The 23,499-nt window shown below is 46.3% G+C and overlaps 1 protein-coding gene across 4 annotated transcripts in view; it reads right to left on the minus strand.

The window, feature by feature from the left end:
* Nucleotides 1–23,499, minus strand: part of LOC146026608 (vitamin D3 hydroxylase-associated protein-like) — a 125,847-nt gene that overhangs the window by 51,280 nt on the left and 51,068 nt on the right. Inside the window, exons 12-15 of one of the 4 annotated variants that reach the window (XR_014454496.1) lie at nucleotides 19,086–19,125; nucleotides 16,775–16,883; nucleotides 16,032–16,177; nucleotides 5,059–5,247 (exon numbers count right to left, since the gene is read on the minus strand). Coding sequence is in view for 2 of the 4 variants with exons in the window: in XM_083157419.1 (XP_083013545.1) it covers nucleotides 10,880–11,008; nucleotides 16,032–16,177; nucleotides 16,775–16,883; nucleotides 19,086–19,125 (424 nt within the window). In the remaining 2 variants the exon portion in view is untranslated. Of the gene's footprint in view, nucleotides 1–4,983; nucleotides 5,248–8,796; nucleotides 11,009–16,031; nucleotides 16,178–16,774; nucleotides 16,884–19,085; nucleotides 19,126–23,499 lie in introns of those variants that run through there. The other 3 variants (XM_083157420.1, XM_083157419.1, XR_014454498.1) reach the window with 3 other exon arrangements.

Consider the following 23,499-nt stretch of genomic DNA (forward strand, 5'->3'; position numbering starts at 1 on the left):
TGCAAACATCCCCACCATAGGACGAAATAGCCCATCATTTTGCAGCAGATGGTGTGGTGTCCTAAACAAATGCTCGCTAGACTTGATGCTACTCGTGGTTGAGGAGGTGGGGACCGAGCTAAAAAAAGTAAAGAGTGAGATTGATGACTTTGGGATTGCTCATCTCGCCACGATCAAGAGCGACAAATCCTGCAACTTAATAGAGAAGATACGTACCCAGGTGGAAACCTACAAAGCAGAACTAATCTCCTTCAAGAGGAATAAACTTGCAACCGTTAAAGCAGACTACCAAAACCATACAGTATACCGGTGGCTAACCGGTGAACAAAGCACTAGACGACAACAAAGACCCCCCTTCAACAGACGTCAACAAAGGAACCCTTACCAATTCACCACAGGGTCTTCAACTTCTGCTTCTGACACAGACCAATCCGGCACAAGGACCGATTTTTTAGAACAAGGCCCCGGTGGATCCCAAAACAGAAGGAACAAACCACCAAGAGGAAGGGGCAGAGGCCTCACCCCAGACGTGGAGGTACTAGGCAAACGTGTCCGGAAGCAAGCTCTAATCTAGTCTTTAACCTCTCCACTTTTCCACTGACGGACCCCATGACATCACTCTTGACTAAAGGCTTATCGTTCGTCCCCACGAGTGACCACGACACATTCGACGCCACGGTCGACTTGTATAAATTTAACAGAAAATTAAGATTGCATGAGCAATTCAAAGACTCCGCCAGCACTGAACAAACCCACGGTTTTAAACCCATCTCAACATACGACCCGTTTTCCCTAAACCCAAGTATAAAAACCTTTAATCGCATGGTCGAACAAGACATCCTGAAAACAACCAGGTCACCTCGTTACAGGAACCTCAGCCCTGATGAAAAAGTAGCCCTTAACATCCTGCAAAAAAACGCAGACATAGTAATCCGCCCTGCGGATAAGGGTGGCGCGGTGGTAATACAGGACTGGGAACAATACCACACCGAGATCATGCGACAATTATCAGACACGCAAACTTACAAATCAGTTGGACACAACCCCATCCCGACCTTCAAAAAACAGGTTGACGCCCTACTACAAAAGGGCCTAACAAATAAGTGGCTCACAAAAGAGGAAGTTGAATTTCTGCAAGTACAACACCCAGTATGCCCTATACTATATACTTTGCCCAAGATACACAAATCAGAAACCAACCCACCTGGGAGGCCCATAATATCTGCGAGATCCTCTCTTCTACAGCCCCTAGCTATATTTATCGACCACCATCTTCAACCACTGGTAACCAACAGTAGCACATATATTCGCGATACAGGAGACTTCATCGATAAACTACAAGGGATTAACATCAGTGGCACCCCATGCCTAGCAACCATGGACGTTTCATCACTCTATACTGTGATACCCCACCTGGACGGACTGCATGTACTCAACCAAAAACTGGATGAGAGGCAGACCTTACAGCCCCCTACGGATTTTCTGATAGAAATGGCCAGATTGATACTTACATGCAACCATTTCTTATACAACAAAAAGTACTATATCCAAACATCGGGAACCGCGATGGGTTCCAATCTGGCACCCGCCTACGCCGGGATCTACATGCATGAATTTGAAAACCGATTTATCTTATCAAAATACTCAGATGCCATCCAGTTTTACAAGAGGTATATTGACGACGTCTTCTTAATCTGGACAGAATCCACCACCAAATTCGAGGAAATGGTAACAGATCTAAACAACTTGGACAGTCCAATAAAATTCACACACCAAATCAACCCAGAGACCATTACCTTCCTAGATATCAATATCTCCATAAAAGAAGGAGTACTACAGACCTGCGTACATCGTAAAGCGACAGACCGGAACACTTTACTTATCTCAAGCAGCCAACATCCACCAGCTCTAAAAAACCACTTGCCGATCTCACAGTACATGCGTGTTATTAGGAATAACACCAACTCCCATCGCACAGAACAACAATTAGCTGAAATGACAGACCGATTCAAGGAGAGGGGGTATGACCCAAAGACCCTCAAAAAATGCCTTACGAAGGCCCGCAACAACATGGAGAAGTCAGGTGAAGTAAATCCCAACAAAACCAAGGACACTAAACGCATGATCTATGTGTCCACATATAACCATGCCTCCACCACAATACAAAGGAGTGTGAAGAAACACTGGCCAATCGTCAGTACAGACAGCGCACTAAAACTCCAGATGCAAGCACCTCCCATGATGGCCTACAAGAAGGGGCCAAATCTGAAACAGCTGCTGATGAGACCCACACTCACCCCAGATACCCCAAAGGGAACCACCTGGCTACATTCCCAACGCCCAGGCTGCTACAAGTGCGCAGGATGCACTACCTGCAATAGTATGAACACTGGATCATCATTCCCACATCCCCAATCAGGCAAACAGATAAAAATTAAATACAGATTGCACTGCTTATTGGACCACGTGATTTATTTATTAATCTGCCCTTGTGGTCTGGCTTACGTAGGCATGACTACACGAAAGTTCCGAGAACGCATGGCCAACCACCGGAATTCCATACGGGCAGCCATCGATACAAACAAAACTGATCTACCTATTCCAAGACATTTTCTAAAAGAAGGACATCAAGTATCTAGCCTCCGATGCCGGCTGATCGATTGGATCCCCCCACCAACCCGAGGGGGTGATAGAGGCTTGCTCTTAAAAAAGAAAGAAAGCCGGTGGATCTTCCGATTAGGAACTTTGGCCCCACATGGACTAAATGAAAACAACCCACTGAACATTTTTTTGAAATAAGTCTTTGTCATACTGTATGTAATTTTTTTCATTTATTTCATGGGCTTGCCTTTTTTCCGCTTTCCCGTGCTGTTTTCCCATAATATGTTGTGCATCTTGTTTTTTCTTATCATGCTTTTCTCATCATGTTTTTTCTCATCATGTTTTTACTCATCATGTTCTTTCTCATCATGTTTTTTCCCATCATGTCTTTTCTCATCATGGTTTTTCATATCATTTTTTTTCCATATCATGTTTTTCATATAATGTCTATACGTCATCATGCTTATTGTATTCAAGTAGCTGAATCCATATTGCAATAGTGTATCTTCAACCACTCACTTCAGCTTGTCAGGGTTTGGACCAAGATCCGGTAACCCATAGCCTCCAGTGACCATTAAAATACCATCACCCTAATCATTAAAATACCATCACCCTAATCATGAGGATTCCTTAACAAAATTCTTTAAAATAATTGTGTTTTTTAAAACCTTTTCAAAAATTAAATATAAATAAAAAATTAAAAAAAATAAAAAAATAAAAAATGTATAATAAAATAAATAATATAAAATATAATAACTATGGAATGTAGTTAAAATATTCTTTCATCACCAATAGCATTTTTTCAAGAGATGGATGAAACATTCAATCTCCCCCCGAATATTTTTTCTTAAAAACATCATTATCTTTAAAGAATTGACTAATGGCTCCCAACTGGCACCATTTGGCCTATTAACTGGCACTTTTCAGACACTTATTTTTCAAAAAAATTTAAATAACATTTTTTCTATGACATTAAGGTGTGAGCATCACTCCCCCATTACTAGTTCCGTATACGAATCCTTAAAATACTGTGTTGTCCTGTTCGATTGACATTATAAAAGCACAATAACCCCCTTGTTTTTTAGCTAAAAATCTAAAAATTAAAAATCCCTAGATCCACTACTTAATACCCAACATTAGACTTAGAATCCACATCTGAAATATCACACATAACAATATAAAAATTAAACATCCCATCTTTAGCGCCTAACAGGCATGATTTGGCACCCCAACTGGTATTTCCAATATACACTTTTTCTCAACAATTTTTCTTAATAATGTTTTTTAATGTTTTTTAATGTTTGTTGCTGTTCCATATTTTCAACCATTCCCCACGTCCAGCGGTATGGATATGTTTATTTCATTTGTTCTAAGAAGCGATCCCCTGACAAATGTACATCGGCACCTTATAAAACTTATGCAATGTGTATAAATGTAAACATTATTAATGTCTTGAGACTTGTTCTCCATCCAGAACCATGTAGATGTACTAGGGTGATCCCTCCCGGAACCCCGACCTTCCTGTATATAGTGATTTATACCAAAATTGTTAGGTTTACAGTTTTGCATTTAAACCGGATATCCCCATTTTCTCAGCAGTGATGCACCAGTACCACAGACACTGCCGCACATCCCACTTCCGGGCGATCACGCCCCTTGCAATTAGCTGCACTAAAAAAGCATATGCTGAGACCCGCCTCCGGGGACTCAGACGTGGCAGGGTGTGGTACATCAGAGACCTGCACTTCCGGTGATGCAACTTCCTGTTTCTGGCCGGACACGCCTCACCGGTGGGCGGGGATCCAGGCATCACATGATTTCAAACACACAGGTATAAAGGTCGGGCCCGGGCAGGTTCATTCATGGTGTCCTCCTGCAGTAGGAGGTTTTCCAACATACTTCATGTTGCCCCATCGATGATTATGTGTACTTTGCTGACTCATGTAAGTTCCTTTTTTTTGTACCTATGTTTTTTCTTTGTGCATCACTGTAATTGTTTTGATTGCATGCTCTCACATTGCTGTTTGCATGTCTTTTACACAATACAGGCTCCTTGATAAAGGTCCGCCTATATTGGACCGAAACGTCGGAGTATCATTGAGCACAATATATTGTACCAACTTATTGGATGACTAATAAATCAAAATACTTGGATTACAACAAGTTTATGACTTTACTTAGGAGAGTGCCTATTTTCTCCCCGGAGAAACCCCCGGATTATATATATATATATATATATATATATATATATATATAAATATATATATAGCGGGTACAGACAGGCGGCACTCAGGATTTCTTAGTGAAAAATGTGGTATTTTATTTCAAACACGATCCAACATGTTTCGGGTCTTGCCCGTCCTCAGGGATCAACAGTGTAATTACAAGTGCATATATTTAAACATCTAGGCAGAACCCGCCCCCTAAGCAATCACACCCCACCTGGATAGTGCTTACCCGCGGCGTCCATCACCAGGTCCAGCTCCCGTCGCCTCCACGTGCGTCGCTCCGCCGATGACGTCACTCAGGGAGCCCAGTCTGGGAACTACCCGCCGCGTCATCAGCCGTTGCCCCGCCTCGTGAACCGCAGCTCACAGCCAAGCCTCGCTCTGGGCGCCGCAAGAAGCCGTCTCCATGGTGACACATCTAAAAAGTAAAACAAAGAAAATAATATTTAGAAACATGGTTAAGAGGCTTAATATAAGCCATTTAGGAGGCAGCAAGCTGCCATATCACTTGTGCTAAACAATTCTAGGTGAAAAAAATGTGAGTGAAACATAGAAACGCTGGAAATACATATTTACATAGGGAGTGCTAACATAGTTCATATTAAACAGTTCTAGATATGTTCCTTATAAATTCATTTAATACCCAACTGTTTTCATTAAAAGCACTAAACCCATATGTAATAAATGACTCAACGGGTCACCGTTAGTTATGAACGAAAGCAAATCATGCAGGGCTTGTTGCGTATTGCACTCAGTTCTTATATTAAACCATTACATTAATCCAATAATTATTTCAAATAAAGCTCTGCAACCCATGCTGTTCGTTCAACCCTCTCGGTGATAGGGTATCCAATATAAAAATCCATTTGGATTCTGCTTGTAGCAGTCTTCTGCTCCTATTGCCCCCTCTGACATTCTGGGGTATGTGATCAATGATGTTAAATCTGATGCTTTCTATGCTGTGCTTCATAAGGACGCAGTGCCTTGCGACCGGTTGGTCACTGGTACCAGTACTAAGGGCATGTCGGATAGCTGACCTGGGATTTGCCATGCGTTCTTTAAACTGGCATTCTGTCTTGCCCACGTAGTATAAGCCACATGGACAAGACAGAACATAAACCACGTACTTAGAGGAGCATGTCACTGAATGTTTAATGGGTATTTTACGACCCGTGTGTGGATGGTTAACAGTGCTCCCAACAAGCATGGCTCTACAGGTCGTGCACCCAATGCACCTGTAACATCCTTTGGGGCGAGTTAGAAAATGGCCCACTACTGGTTTCTTAGTTGCACAATATTCCTTGACAAAGGGGTGATATAGACCCCGAAACGTTGGAAGCTACTTTTGCTACAATACACGTTTATGCTTAAATTCCCAGAGTGCCGCGTTTGTTTTCTTCTATCAAAACCTATATATATATATATATATATATATATATATATATATGTGAAAAAGAGAGATATTTTACCACCACATGGAATTTCCACCAATTACAGTCAAATACAGTACAGTACAATGTATAATCATAAAACCAGAGTGCTTTATTAATGTTTCAAGAATCACATCTGGAAATTATATCCTTTTCGGAAATGTGATATCAGTAACCCCGGGTTACTGATATCACATTTCCGAAAAGGATATAATTTCCAGATGTGATTCTTGAAACATTAATAAAGCACTCTGGTTTTTCTTTGCTCGATTGACCACATTCCCAATTCAATCAGGGGTGGTGATCGAGCAAAGAAACTGCTGCAATTAGAATCCAAATGGATATTTAGTTTAGATACTTTGCGTCCTAAGGGGTTAAATGAATCACTAGGGCTGATTAATTTCATATAACCATCACCCAGGGTTATCAGCCATACATTCGTACACTTCTTCCTATGTTAGCACAAACTGCACCGAGGAGGCAATTCAGCGAGGGTCTGGGACGGATATTAGACAGCACTTACATCGACAGCCATTACATCGACAGCCATTACATCGACACCATTAGTTCGACAGCTCAATAGGTCGACATGGTTTTAGTTCGACATGTCATTAGGTCAACATGTCATTAGGTCGACAGCTCATTAGGTCGACCGCCTGGTGTGGTTTATTTACTGCGAGTGCCGCCGACCCTGTACCCTCCTACATTGCCAGCTGTGCTGTTTATGGACGGGCACCGCCTTATTCATCATTAGTGGAATTATTATTGTGCTTGGAGTGCCACCATCTCCCGAAATCTATACACATATACATATATATATATATATATATATATATACTAGGTGATTCATCGCGCCCTACGGGTGCTCTTCACACCGTCGTAAGGGGCTGCGCCCCCTTAATTTGTGAACATTTGTATATGAGAAAGATCGTTAGAATTGTATGAAAGATGCCTGTATTGCAACTTGAGTTATAGGTGAAATGTGTTAGATAGAGAGCATATGATTTGGAAGGGGGTGTGTATTGTTTTGTTTAATTAAAAAGCGGTTACAGTGTAAAATGTACATTGATAGTGTGGATGGTACAGTGACATTTGTGGGTGTGTTGGGGGGCTTTGTGTGCGTGTTGTTTAGGTGTGTGTGCAATAGTATAGTAGGGTGTTTTTGAGTCAGCGGCTCCCCACTGGCAGAGGTCACGACACAGGAAAACAGGAGGCTGGGTAGTGATAGGGGTGTGTGGGCATAAGGGTGAGGGTCCAGCGTAGCAGTACAGGAGTACAGGACAGTGCCCCTGAGTCAGTGTCTCCTCCTAGTGGGTGGGAGTTAGGGTGCATGAGAGCAGGAGGCTGGGCTATAAGGCGTGATAGGGGTAGTGATAGGGATGTGTGGGCATAAGGGGGACAAAAGAGGAGGGTGGGGGGGCACTGTGCAGCTTCTGCCAGTGGGTGAGGGTCCAGCATGGCAGCACAGGAGTACAGGACAGTGGCCCTGAGTCAGTGTCTCCTCCTACTGGGTGGGAGTTAGGGTGCATGAGAGCAGGAGGCTGGGTGGTAAAGCATGATAGGTGGATGTGGGCAACACAGCGTCAGCGACTCCCCAGTGGTGGAAGTTACGGTTCAGGAGAGCAGGAAGCTGGGCAGTGATAGGGGTGTGTGGACATACGGGGAGGGAGGGGTTCTGCGAATCGCGGGAGGGGGGGTCACAGGGGGGGTGGGTGCCGCGAATTGCAGGAGGGGGGGGCGCGGGGGTTTGCATCAAATCGCGGGAGGGGGGGTTTTGCCGCGAATCGTTGGAGGGGGGGTCATGGGGGGGTGCCGCGAACTGCGGGAGGGGGGTCACGGTGTGGGGGTGCCGCGAATCGCGGGAGGGAGGATCGCGGGGGGGTCGTGAATCGCGGGAGGGGGTCGCGGGGGTGCCACGAATCGCCACAAGAAAAAATCAACACAGAAAGGTCAACACATGTAAATGTTGACATAAGTTTGGCAGGTGGGAGGGGGGGCACCGCGAATCGCGGGAAGGGCGGGGGGTTTTGCCACGAATCGCGGGAGGAGGGGTCGCGGGGGGTGGGGGGGCTCTCACCTGGTGTCTGTGGAATAGGTTCCTGGGCAGCATGGGAAGGCAGAGGGTGTCTGGCACTGTGGGCTCACTGGGCTGGTTCTCTGTCATGTGAGTCAGTCATGTGAGTCAGAGGCTCCACCCAGCGTTACAGACACACTCACACACTTTGAGTGACAGATGTAGCCAAATATATAAGAGATTTAGGGACCCCATTTGATTTTTCATCTGTATTTCTGCAACCGGGGAAACTCGGCAGCCAAATATGAATCATTTCACCATCGATAATATGAATCCGTAGAATACTTTGTTAATTAGCCGTATTCTCCGTTCATAATCTCTGCCCCATTGCGGCCAATCCCATTCTTACCCGTTCATACATGGGGTTTGGCATTCGTGGAAAATTTACCTTATGCAGTCACACATCTGACACAATTACACAGAGACATATTGAATCTTCAAGTAATTTAATAATAGTTGGAGAGTGTGCCATTATGTTTTATATCTGTACGGACCTTGTATTTATTAACACTGTTACCAGGATCATAGCATCAGAATAATATGACTCCCATTTTATGGTTGTACTGTTTAGTTTCAAGAAGAAATGAAATTAATCATTATTGGATGTTATAGTGTGTTATTATCTCTGGCAAATAATTGGTTAAAGTTTGCTTTATACTCTGTTCTCTGCTGACAATGTGAAGTGATACAGTTCATGGGAGGAAGAAGAGCCAATTGGTATAGTTGGTGGGAAGGAAGAGTAGCATGTTGGTACCGCTGGTGAGAAGAAGAGGAGCCATGTGGTACAGTTGCTGAAAAGAATAGCAGCCTGTTGTTGGCAGGAAGAGGAGCCAGGTAATACAGCTGGTGAGAGAAAGAGGAGCAGGGCGGTACAGTTGGTGGGAAGAAGGGTAGCCTGGTGGAACAGTTAGTTGGAGGAAGAGCAGCTAGGTAGTACAGTTGGTTGGATGAAGAGGGACTGGGTGGTACAGTTAGTGAAAGGTAGAGGAGCATATTGTACAGTTGGAAAGAACTATGTTATACAGTTGGTGGATGGAAGAGGAGCCTGGCGGTACAGTTTGGTGAGAAGAAGAGGCGCAGGGCAATACAGTTGGTGGGATAAAGAAGGGCCAGGTGGTACAGTTGGTGTGAGAAAGAGGAGCAAGGCAGTACAGTCGGTAGGAGGAAGATGAGCCTGGTGGTACAGGTAGTGGGGAGAAGAAGTGCCTGAATGTACAGTTGGTGGGAGGAAGAGGAGCTAGGCAGTACAGGTGGTGGGAAGAAGAGGAGCCTGGGGGGTCAGTTGGTGGGAAGAAGAAGAAGAGCCCGAATGTACAGTTGGTGCCGAGGAAGAGGAGCTAGGTAATACAGGTGGTGGGTAGAAGAAGAAGAGCCTGGCCATACAGGTTGTGAGAGAAGAGCTTGGGTTACAGTTGCTGGGAGGAAGAGGAGCTAGGCAGTACAGGTGTTAGGAAGAAGAGGAGGCTGTTGGTACTAGAACAGTTTATGGGAAGAAGATGAGCTAGGCAGTACAGGTGGCGGGAAGAAGAGGAGCTTGGTGGTACACGTAGTGGGGAGAAGAGGAGCCTGGTGGTACAGTTGGTGGGAGGAAGAGGAGCAAGACAGTACAGGTGGTGGGAAGAAGAGGAGCCTGGTGGTAAAGGTGGTGGGAAGAGGAGCTAAGCAGTACAGTTGGTGGGAAGAAGTGGTATATGGGTGGTGGGAAGAAGAGGAGCCTGGTGGTAAAGGTGGTGGGAGGAGACGGAGATAAGCAGCACATGTGTGAAGAAGAGGAGTATGGGTGGAAGAGGAATCTGCTGGTACAGTTGTTGAGAGGAAGACGAGCTAAGCAGTACAGGTGGTAGGAAGAAGAGGAGCCTGGTGGTACATGTATTGAGGAGAAGAATAGCCCAAATGTACAGTTGGTGGGAGGAAGAGGAGCTAAGCAGTACAGGTGGTGGGAAGAAGAGGAGGCTGGTGGTACAGGTGGTGGGAAGAAGAGGAGGCTGGTGGTACAGTTGATGGGAGGAAGAGGAGCTAGGCAATACAGGTGTAAGGAAGAGGAGGAGCCTGGTGGTGTAAGTGGGAGGAAGAGGAGCTAGGCAGTACAGGTGGTGGGAAGAACAGGTGTCTGCTGGTACAGTTGTTGGGAGGAAGACAAGCTAAGCGGTACTGATAGTGGGAAAAAGAGAAGCCTGGTGGTACAGGTGGTGGGGAGAAGAAGAGCCTGGTGGTACAGATGATGGGAGGAAGAGGAGCTATGTGGTACAGTTGGTGGGGTAAAGGACCCCGCTGGTACGGGTGGTGGGAAGAGGAGTCTGCTGATACAGTTGGTTATTGGGATGACCTGCAGCAGCTCAGTTCTTTTTGCATCACAGTCTGTAATATCTAATGGACTCAACTGCTGTATTTCATCTCTATCCATATAGATTCCTGAAAGTTTGTGTAGTTTGATGCAGGTTTTCAAATAATCCATTCCCCAATAATCTGCCCCGACTCTCCCTCTTTGTATAACTGGGTTTGCCAGATATCAGTAAGTTACTCTTAAGTATCTTGCCACATTTCAGTCACTGTTTATTTTTATGGTCACGGAAAATGGTCTCCACTTCCTTCATAAGGCGAAGGCACTGTTCTTCTTGCCACTGTAATGCTACACACTGCACTGAAACGGGGAGCCCAACCCCACCTTCCATTCCCTGAAAGGGAAAATAGTTCAGTGATTATATGTACTTGATGACTAGTTATTGTTACTCTTATTGTGTATAATAATATGTCATATCTGATTATTGGATGTCAGAGAGTAAGGGAAGGAGAGAGAGAGGGAGAGAAAGGGAGGGCGATCTAGGGATCAGCTTCTAGACTGTGCACTTCAATTATACATTATGCATGTCTTACCTTTTACAGCACAGCATTATGGTGTATTTTCTACATTGCATTGCTGTTATTAATGTTGTATATTATCATGCATGCACTAGCTGTATTTACTATTTATATATATATATATATATATATATATATATATATATATATTTATCGAGAGTCCTGAGCCGGCGCTTGTCTAAATGGGGCGGAAGTGCGTCACTAACATCTTAGTCATGGCAACGTCGGAAAACATCCAGCTTCTGCCGTAGCATACATAGGAGTATACGCAAACTGGCCACCACTGTTATCACACGGAAAAACAAGGAAAAAGAGGCAGTAAAATATAAAAAAATGTGTATATGAAAACAAATGAACATTTGTTTTCATATACACATTTTTTATATTTTACAGCCTCTTTTTCCTTGTATACTGTGGCGAGTCTGGCTGCCATGGCTACTCCCTACTCCGCCCACTCCACACCGATGTAGATTCGTCTGGACTGTAAGTCCGATTGCCTAGGTAACCAGTGATAAACCAATCCCCGTGTGATAACAGTGGTGGCCAGTTTGCGTATACTCCTATGTATGATACGGCAGAAGCCGGATGTTTTCCGACGTTGCCGTGACTACGATGTTAGTGACGCACTTCCGCCCCATTTAGACAAGCGCCGGCTCAGGATTCTCAGTTGCTGTGACAACGCCAGACAACAGACGCGGTTCAGATGACGTCATTGGCGGGAAAAACGGTGTGTACAGGTGAGTATGATTCATGTGATTGTATGTTTGTGCACAGGTATATATAGAGCATCCTGGGGGTCAGTGGTCTGCATATGGTCACAGCTGTGCATATGGATCTCAGCTGTGCATATGGATCTCAAATCTGTCTTGACAAAGGCCCCTAGAGGGTTGAAACGTCGACTACTATGATTTACTTGTTGCATTAAAATTGCTGACTGAAATATGGTCAGTGCCCCTGCTTTTTATTAGGCACTTTGGATATGAATTGGCTATTTGGACTGAATTGCCTTAGTGGTGCACCCCAAGCATTCAACACTCCTGGATGTGAGTGCAGGACCCTTCGTCTATATATCTATATATATATATATATATATATATATATATATATATATATATATATATATATATACACATTATTTCAGCAGGAACTCAGTTCCTGAACCTCTAATTAAATATGACATCATCAGGTTCCTGAACCTGTTCTGGGCAAAAAGTGTACTTTAGTTTTATTTTAAAGTCCCCTGTAAGTCCCTTTGTTCCTACAGTACATACATTATATACATCTCTTTCTCTCTCTATTTTTTTATTTAATCAATCGACCCCCACACCTGGAGTTCCTGGACCTGTTTTTCCAGAAAAACAGTCTGCTGTTCTTTAAAGTTCTCTGGATGGGTGAATATAAGTGTGCCCCATAATTTGTAACATCTGCTATATGCTATATTCTGCATCCCAGTCCGGACACAACTATGTTTTGTGAATAAATTGGAATAATTCTACCTTGTATAGTGCTTCCTCATATATCCTTTGGAGGTACTTGTGTATTATCCCGGCGCCCATCGCATCGCAGACCATAAGGCATGCGATGGTATGCGATGTCCCGCGATGTTCCCGAATGTCATACAATGTTAAAATTGTATGGCATTGTATTTGGCATACAATGCCATACAATGCGATGCAATGCGATTATAAATTGTATAATATAATGGGTGCTTACAAAGTTAAATGCACCCCCATGCTACCCCCAGTATGAACGTGAACCCGAAGCGTGGCGAGCGCAGCGAGCCCACGAGGGGCGGCGGTACACGTCCTCCGACCTTTTCATACCCCCACTATCCACGTCGGCGTGGAGTTGATTTTATATAGTGTGGCGAGTGCAGCGAGCCACCGAGCCCGAAGCGTTGCGAGCGCATCGAGACCCGCAAGGGGCCGCGCATTACTTCACAGGTATACGCGTCCGCTCGCCACGCTTCGGGCTCGGTGGCTCGCTGCGCTCACCACACTATATCAAATCAACTCCACGCCGACGTGGATAGTGGGGGTATGAAAAGGTCGGAGGACGTGTACCGCCGCCCCTCGTGGGCTCGCTGCGCTCGCCACGCTTCGGGTTCACGTTCGTACTGGGGAGTGGCGTGGGGGTGTATTTAGCATTGTAAGCACCCATTAGGGTGCTTATACAATTTAACATCATATAGGGGGCTTACATCGCATCGCAGTGCATCGGGTGTATGGCATGCGATGGCATGCGATGCAATAAAAAAATCGTGAGACTTAATATCGGGGGCGCTGTGATAATACACAAGTACCCCTGTGGCATCCCAGAATTGGGGATACCCCCTTTTTCAAAGCCCCATAGGGGTCTGCTTCATTTTGACATTGGTGGTCAGCGCTGCCCTTAACTAAAATGGTGGCCGGACGTTCAAGCCTGGGGTTGCCGGGCAACCAACCCCCGCCGCAGCCACCTCTGCAGGGAAGGACTGACCTGTGACCCTGGCGAGGGGGAAGGAAGACGCCGCGGGGATTGGAGGACGGAGAGCGGGAACTGGAGCAGGAGGAGCGGTTGCTGGACGGCAGGTCAGGGGGGGTGACACGCCGGAGAGAGCAGCGCGTGGTAGCTGCAGGGAGCGAGGAGAGGGCGCCCGAAAGGAGCCGGCAGCTGTGAGAGAGAGTCGCGCTGCCCGGCGGTGACTGACAGCCAGCACACGCTGACGGCAGCTGCGACACCCGGCACCAGAGACCCGGCTCAGCGCAGAGACGACGCCGCGGAGGGGCAAGCAAGCCCCCCCCGGTAGAGACGCAGCCCGGACAGACAGTCTGAAGGAGGGGAACACGGAGGCATGCAGGGTACAGAAGAGCCGCCAGCGCACCCCAGACCCCAAAAGACTAACAGCCCATGACAGAGCCACACGGAGCACCAGGAGTCGTGACTGACAGGAGTCAGCAGCAGCAGCTGATGAGCAGGTACTGTGCTACTGTCCTCCCACACTGACGGTCAACAAACCCCAGAGGCTAACACTAATAGGGCCTCCCAGGAGTCTAACCTCCTTTGATTCTGTCACCCATCTCCAAATGAGCCCTGGTGCCATTCCAGTCCAAGACACGGCCCACCCTCGCAGCAGGAGTTGTTACAGTCATCCGTGTGGTTATTGGGAACCCGTTGTTGGAATCACCCGCAGGATTGGCGTTGTGACGCCCCAGGACACCAGTGGCCTTGGACTACAAACCCAGCTTTTATGGTAGCTATTACCTCAACTTAAGGTGCACCTAGGCCAAAAGGTACCTAGGACTTATACTAGAACTGCGCAGTTCAGGGACATTTTAATAGTTGCATCTGGACACTGCTTGTCATTTAAAGAGTGGAATTGCTGCATGCAGCCCTACGTCTATTTACAGGGAAAGCTATTGTCAGGCTTTTGATGTTTTGCGTCTTTTGTTCTTTTGCACTGTGGGTAACTGCATAACGGTACTGTCAACTGGGCGTATCGTGTGAATTGCGGCCTGTCGGTGTCACGGACGACCACATCGCACACGATATTCCCCTCATAGACTCTTTAATCGCCTTGACGTCTGCATGTGAATTAATTTGTTGAAACAGTGTATTTCATTTAATGTAGTGGTGCTGCGCGAGGTGCGGCCTATGGTGCCGCAGTGACCCCATGGCGCACAGCATCACCTAGGTGGAAATTTCTCTAAACCTTCATTCATCAAATGTGAATTATCCTCATCCATATTATTATAATTGCGTTTCTTTATTGTTATAAAACATTCGTCATCATTCTTCAAAGTGGTGATCCAGTTACCTTGGAGATAAATAAATTCTTTGATCACCGTCCTAACGTGTGGTGACCAGTTTGTGGGGTGCTTTGGGGTACTGTCTCCCTGGGGTGCCCTCGTCCCTCCGCCCTCTGAATTGCAGGCGAGTGAAGCAGGCAGGTGGCAGACGAGCAGAACCGGAAAAAAGGCCAGGAACTTCAGGTATCGTGCACATACGATTACACGCAGTCTGACAACATTACACCCCTATGGATATCAAGTTTTTCTAGATTTAAATGAGGATTCTGCACCCAATTGTCTCAAATATCTAATGTGTGCGGATCTCTCAAGATTTATATATAGAGAGAGAGAGAGAGAGAGAGAGAGAGTTAATTCCTCCTAACCTTTTTGAGGTGAAATACCACCAGTGACCACTAGAGGCCACCCAACTAAATTACTCCATGACAGAAAGCAACATGATGTGTTTCAAACTTGCTGGATATAGACAGATGGAGCATTGAAGATTGGAGGAAAGAGCAGATAGGGACTAAGCCATCATGTTGACAGGCTTTAAACTAGCACAGTATATTGATATTGACTTTGTATAGTATGAAGCTGTTATGGGTTTGTTTGACTATGAAGTTGTGTGTGAGCATACCTCCCAACATTAAACTGGAGGGAAGAGGTGCACGCCAAAATTTGGGGGGGCGTGACCTCGAGGTAAATGGGCGTGGTTTATTGCTGTGATGACACGTCCCTGCTTTGCTGTGGGGGCATGGCTAGTGGCTCTGGGAGCTGCTGGCTATGTCCCCAGCCCATCAGGCTGCAGGAATAGATACTGTGAGTATGCGCACAGTGTCTATTCGTGGGGGACACTCCCAACTGTCCCCCCCCCCAAATGCCGCGGGACACTGCCGGCCGTGGGTGGAATGCGGGAAAGACCCAAAACAATGGGATGTTCCCAGGAAAAGCGGGATAGTTGGGAGGTATGGTATGAGTCTATGAATACTCTCCAAGGTATAAGGAAAATATTGGGAGGAAGACCTCGTCTTGTGTAATATAAGGACCTAATGGGTTACATTGAACAAACCTTAATAAACAATTTGTCCCAGTGGTCATTATAGTATCCCTTGTAATGTTTCAGCTCCTCCTCATCCTCGGGAGTCACAGTGGTCACAGGAAGACTCCCAGCAGGAAAGTTTAACATGTTGTACAGCATGGTGAAACCAAATCCAGCTGGAAAATATGACACAACATCTGGTAAGAGCATGTTATGGTGAGAAGCCCCAATGGGCTTAAATACATTGGTCTTGGTTCATATTCTGTGCAACCAGCCAGCTCCATATGAACCACAGCCCAAGGTAAATCAGAAACAGACTCACATGCTAACATTAGGAGCACAGAATTACCCCCTGGTAGAGTGATCTGGATAGGATCTCTTGGTCACTGACATAGAGGAGAAGGTGAATTATAAATATATACAAAGAGAGGAAGGTTGGAGATGCCACAAACCATGTGCAGGGATCTAGATAACACCATGAAATAAGCCCAAGTGTAATAGTTCTCTGTACCCCAAAGCTAGTTATATGGAGTCTGTATAATGGCTAAAAGCTCAGCTTCCATGGTCCGACTTCTCCCTTTACATGCAAATGAATGACAGACCAGAGAACAACCATTGGTGACATTTACAAAACTCTTGCCCTGAGATCTCAACCTTTAAATGAATGTAGCTGTGGAAAACTCAGTGAGGTTACGATTTCAGAACCCATTCACCTTGTTACAAGCTCCAATATAGAATATAGAACATAACACAGGCAAACACCGCAAATTTACCAAACAGTTTTCCTGGGTGACCAATGTTGAAGGCTGGGCTCAGACTAGGACAAAGCAGAGCGTCCAGACCAAGTTTCTTCCACTCATTGATGAAATCGCAACGATATTCCTAGAACCCAACAAACAGCAATGAGTTTTTGGCTATATATATATATATATATATATATATACTTGTAGACGGTCCGGCACTCCTGCTTAAATTCCAACTGCTCCCGTGCCCTCCTTTAGATAGTAGATACAATTGGTGAAATAAAGCGGCACTGGAAGTCTTGATGCATATATCCGTTTATCGCAGATCAAACATACACAATGTCCGACGTTTCGGGGATCAGCAGTCCCCTTTTTCTTTTCCCCTTTTTGGTTCACACACCTTGAAAAAGGGGACTGTTGATCCCCGAAACGTCGGACATTGTGTATGTTTGATCTGCGATAAACAAATATATGCATCAAGACTTCCAGTGCCGCTTTATTTCACCAATTGTATATATATATATATATATATATATATATATCTCTTATATATTTAGCCAGATCCGTCACTCAAAAGCAGTGTAGGTAATGGTGGGCGGGGTTCCACGGGTGATTGACAGGCCCATCCACCGTTATCCACAATGCAGAACCTGCATTACAAGTTCTACACATCCTATGTCCTACACAAAGCTCCTGCCCCTTACTCTCCCACCACTCCCCATGTCTGGCCAAATACCACCCAAACCCCGCCCCACGGCTGAACACCACCCCCTCCACCCGAGCACACTGACTGTGACCCAGGATGCCTTTGCTGCAGTGGCTCATCTGTACTCTCTCCTCCTGCCAGCTCCTTCCTCCCTGGCCAGACATCCAAATTATCTTACTCCATTTCCAGATTACTACTTTTAAACTTTTAAACAATTAGTCGCCGCTACTTTAACCATTGATTACATATATAAAATGGTCCCTGAATCAAGCAGGGACATTCTTGGGTTGGCCCCTTTCATACTATCCTTGTCCCTTCATTTTCTGGTGTAGCTTGGCAGTGGCGTAGCTTGGTTTGGGGCACCCCGGCGCCTCCCTCCCCGCCGGCCTCCCCCCCCGACCACCGGTGCCCCCCCATCACCGCAGGCTTACCTGTCTGTGCGTCCTGGCTCCCCTCCTGGCTTCAATTAATAATTCTATGCAGACGGACCACGATAAAATGGCCGCCCCCATACCGCAGACAGTTTCAGAGAACAGTCTGCTTTATGGGGCGGCCATTTTATCGTGGTCCGTCTCCATAGATTTGTTTGAAGCCAGGAGGGGAGCCGGGACGCGCAGACAGGTAAGCCTGCGGGGGGATGGGGGGGCGGGGGCATTACTATAGCACCGCAGCCGCCCGGCGCCCCCACATGCACAGCGTCCCCGTCCCCCCGTGACCGCGGGGGCTGCGGTGCTATAGTTACACCCCTGGGGGGGGGCAGCGGCATCCAGACAGTGGGGTCCGGGCAGGCTGGGTCCACACTGCGGGGATCCAGGCAGCGGTGGCTGGGCATTTGTATCGTTATTTGAAAGGGCAGCAAGCGCTGCCCGGACCCCGCTACCCGGACCCAGGTAAGTACCTTTCACACCAGCCAGTAACATGGGCAGGTCGCGGGAGCAACCCTGCTTGCTAGCAGGGTTGAAATCCTGACAAATTTTCCTGGGAATGTGGCCCGGGAACCATGCACACCAGCGCTAGTCATGGGTTGTACCTGGGGCCAACCCAGTAATTTTGTGGAGGGGGTATTACATGGGAGTTCTATTGAAGATGGGATGTTACCCATCGTAACCAAGCAGATTCTACTTTATTTAGCGCCTTCTAGAGGATAATAGATATAATCTGATTGGTTGGTATAGGCCATATCCCATCTTTAATAGAACTCCCATCTTAATAAATGTACACCTGTTGTGTCTTCTTTTATTTGGCTCTGGTATGGACACAACTAGAATAGGATGCAAAAATGTGGAGGACTGTGGCCATGTCTGAATAAGGCCCACAGATTCATACCCTCCAACATGACCCATTCCATTAGGTACAAAATGTTCTGTTCCTGGATTCCCCGCCAGTGGCAGTTGCAGAGTTGGGGCTGCAGCACAGTCCAATATTCAAAAAGGGGAGCCACACCTACTGCCACCCCAAACATCACGGTCCTGGGCTCACTGGCAGTTGATGTGACCCCCTCTTTGAATTTTGGACTGTGCTGGAGTCCAACCTCTGTAACTGCCACTGGTAAGGAAGTCCAGGAACAGAGCATTTGTACCTGATGGAATGGGTCATGTTGGAGGGTATGCAGATTGTCACATGCGGATATCTTACCTTAATTGCTGTGTAATGTTTCCACAAGTCTTTCACAGAGCTGAAAATCCGGAGAAGAGATTCGTCAGGTGACAGGGGTATGGGTCATAGGATCGACACTATGAAGTTAGACATACATACTACTAAGGGTCGACAGGACTTTCAGTAGGTCGACACATAAAATAGATCGACATGGTTAAGTTCGACAGGGTCGGAAGGTCGTTACACACTTTATGTCGACAATGGGAAAGTTGACATGGGTTTTCCACATTGTTTTGTCTCGATTTCCGACGTATGTCGACATGGACAATGTATCAGTGTACCAGATGCCCTCGCGGGGGCGTGGTGTTTACCTGCTCACTGGGCAGGGAATATACACAGCTTAGTGAGCAGGTCTGAATCGGGCCCTTAGTATGGATTAGTTCAAACAAGATATAAATAGGGCTATAGACACAGGCTCTTCGATAAATGATCAGTGCGCTGTAATGCTGGGATTATATTTCAACTGCTACTATATAAGGAGTCATGTGCTGGAGAAATTCGGCATCGGTGACTGTGTGGTCCAGTATTATAATTACATTCAAGGATTAGCTGCTACTGTATATCAATCTGTTTGTATTGCATTTAAAATAGCCCTGCACAAGAAATAGAGGGCCGGGTGATAATTCATAGACTGTGCAGCCCGTAACACGCCATCCTGCGATACAATCCTGCTACTTTTTTGATCGCTGGCCATACACAAGTTGCTTGACGGGAAGCCGGTGTTTGGGGTGGTAACAGGACTTTTTCTGGGAGTGTCAGGGAAAACGCAGTCGTGGCCCAAGTGTTTGATGGGAAGGCATGTGACATCAGCTCCGTCTCCTATCAGTCTGTTCCTATAGCAGCCGCCAAGTTAAAGTGCCAATCCACTACTGCGAGGTATCACTTGTGATACCCCGCCAACACACCTAGCAGCTTCCGGGTGGCTGAACCGCATACGATACATTGTCCTTTTGCATACGATGTATCGTACGTTATCCCAGTCCCTGCTGTGGTATCTGATGGATCCTGGGTGCAGAAGGAACGATCTCGGGCTCCGATGCACAAGGGATCACACTTGAGATCGGAATCGGAGACAATACACAACCGATTTGATGCTTTTCTCTGCCTGATGCATCAAAATCGGATGAAAAAGTCCCAAATCGAACTAGAAGATGGGCATCCTAAGTCCTGGGCTATGCACACAGTGGAAAAATCATTTGACTTTGAGCGGCTGTTTGCGACTGGATTTGCAGATAACAGCAGGCCTGCTAAGCAATTTGCTGGCATGCACAGGGCGGAATTTCACTCTGGTGGTGAAGCATATACCTGATTGCAGGGCTCCAAAAATTAGCAGCCTAGCCATCAGGTCTTAATTATGCACACAGTTTGTTGGTGTGACCTCTAATCTAGACCCTACAGTATTTTCTATATGATAGTCTCCTACATACTGTACATTCTCTCTGCACAAGTTACATCTGCCCCACCTGCAGTGCATATGGTTTTGTCAATTTGAGAAGGAATTAGCGTTTGCGAGTGAACCAGAATAAGGGACAAAGCTCCATTTAATGATACTTTATCAGTTAAAGGGTGATTGTTGTATCATTTACAAGCAGTTAGCATAACTCACTATAACATAGTGAAATGATTGACATGTGAATTATTGCACTGTTGACAAGCGCCCACGCACAGCTTGTCAACCGGCACATGCTTCGAGAGTTAGCTTCGTTGGGGCATTCAGACTATTTATTTTCTTTTTATTAGTATCACTTTTTGTTACTAGAGTAAAAGACAAATTTAAAGGTGAAATTCAGCCCCAAGTTGTAGCGTAGAAAGTGAGACTGAACATTTTATTACAGTACTAGTGGAGGTACCCAGCGTTGCCTGGGTTTGGTTGTGCAATTAGCATAGCTTGAAATGTATCCTTCTTTTGTTTTAATCTTAACCACTTGCCATGCCCATGGTGTGACTGGCATACACTGGTCTGTGGTGAGCTCCCAGATCTGAGCACAGTTTTATTTGTTAAACCCCATGCCCTCTATCCTCTACCCTATGTTATGCACTTTTGCCGTATCTTGCATCCCTGAACCACTTTGTGTAGTTTCTGGACCTCTTTTTAAGCTCCAGGACCCCTGTGGTGTCAGGTTTATGGGCGTTAGTGGCTGTGAACCTAGGAGGTCATTCTGGTTGCTTCGCAATGTTTAGCGACCACTCATGTGCATACATTTTTATGCACATGTGCGTCTGCTTTGTGCGAGCGGGCTTGGTTATTCACTGTCCCATTCGCACCCAGCGGTGTGGGCAGGTGGCGCGGGGCGGCGGCAAGGGCGTAAAAACACTGGGCGTTCCCATGCTAATGCGGCTGTGACGCTGGTGCGAGGGGCAGGCAGCTGACATCAGGGAGGTGTCTCAGGTCTGTGAGCTCTTGCTAAATCATTCGATGGTCGGCGAAATCGGCATGCGAGGGGGAGGTAGGCATTCATGCGGGCGGAGTTTATATGAACTGCAAAGCTGCGAGTCAACCTGCAGGTCAACCAACTACAGTACTATTGGTAGTAATCATTTATTAATACACCGAACGGTATCTAATTATTGGTTTTCCTCTGATTTAATTCCCACACCACCGGAAATACATGAGGAGAGAACATTTCACTTTCTACGCTACAACTTGGGGCTGAATTTCACCTTTAAATTTGTCTTTTACTCTAGTAACAAAAAAGATCCATTGAAGATTCTGACGCCTGGCCATCACGGAAACACGCACTCTGGCTGCAGACATCTGCACTCATACCATAGCCCCTTTTTCCATCACGGTGCTTTGATCCTGTCTGGGTCCATCTCTCAGATCTTCCAGCTACATACAACAACCGGCCTGAGGTCCATGTCCGAGAGTCTATCAACCCATTGCGGCACTGGTTGAATACTTACTGTTATTTAGCCAGCCCATATTGTATTTACTATGGTCACAGTGTCTTAACATGCTCTTATGAAATACATCGCTGCACTTCCTCAAAAACACTATAATAGATATTTGAATAGTTACAGAGTACCCACTTTTCAGTAAAAAATTCGGTACTCTTTACCTAGAAGGGCGCCCACGATTTTGATCGTGGGCATCGTTAGTAAAAAAAAATTGCGTCGGTCGCATCGCATGCGACCAAAAAATCGCATGCGATGCGGCCGACGCGATGCCCGCGATTTCCCATAGGGAACAATTTTAAATGTCTCAATTGACCCGATTTTCCTGTTCAATGTCTCAATTGACCCGATTTTCCATAGGAAACAATGTTAAATGGCCCACAGAGGCCAAATAGGCACCCTGAAGTGTGAAATGGCCCGCACAATTGTTAACGCCACCCCACGATCAACGTGAACCCGAAGCGTGGCGAGCGCAGCGAGGCTGCGAGGGGCGGCGGTACGCGTCCTACGACCTTTTCATACCCCCACTATCCACGTTGGCGTGGAGTTGAGAATAGAAAATGTGGCGAGCACAGCGAGCCACCGCACCCGAAGCGTGGCGAGCGCAGCGAGCCCCGCGAGGGGACGCGGACACCTTCACAGGTATACGCGTCCCCTCGCGGGCTTCACAGCTGTCCGCGTCCCCTCGCGGGGCACGCTGCGCTCGCCACGCTTCGGGCTCGGTGGCTCGCTGCGCTCGCCACACTTTCTATTCTCAACTCCACGCCGACGTGGATAGTGGGGGTATGAAAAGGTCGTAAGACGCGTACCGCCGCCCCTCGCGGGCTCGCTGCGCTTGATCGTGGGGTGGCGTTAACAATTGTGGGGGCCATTTCACACTTCAGGGTGGCTATTTGGCCTCTGTGGGCCATTTAACATTGTTTCCTATGGAAAATCGGGTCAATTGAGACATTGAACAGGAAAATCGGGTCAATTGAGACATTTAACATTGTTCCCTATGGGAAATCGCGGGCATCGCGTCGGTCGCATCGAATGCGATTAGTGCATGCGATGCCCGCGATGACCGCGATGGGCGCCCTTCTAGGTAAAGAGTACCAAAAATCGTTATTCTATTAATATACATCACATGTGGAATATATGGATTAGTGTGTAATTAACCCTTTTCTCTTCTTTTGGTGGTCAGGACTCCCTCAGTGGTTACAATTGAGACCGCTACACTTTTGCATGTACTTACAAGAAACCTGTTATTTGTAACCAAAAGTTTATTATAATAATATGGCTATGTTAAACTTATAAAATATACTAATTCATGCCAATTTGTTCATTTACTGCCCACCAATAGGGATTACAGGGTCATCACTATCATATGTATATATAGAGAGATACATTTTTTTTGCTGTTTTTCTTTCTTGGTATTACGACCTGTGCACAGTTCTCCAGCAGCGGATAGTTGGATCCAGAGTGTCACTTCTCCTGCAATGTCATTTATTTGACAACA

The sequence above is a fragment of the Crinia signifera genome, chromosome 8 (assembly GCF_055691185.1).
Source record: "Crinia signifera chromosome 8, ASM5569118v1, whole genome shotgun sequence".
Taxonomy (NCBI): domain Eukaryota; kingdom Metazoa; phylum Chordata; class Amphibia; order Anura; family Myobatrachidae; genus Crinia; species Crinia signifera.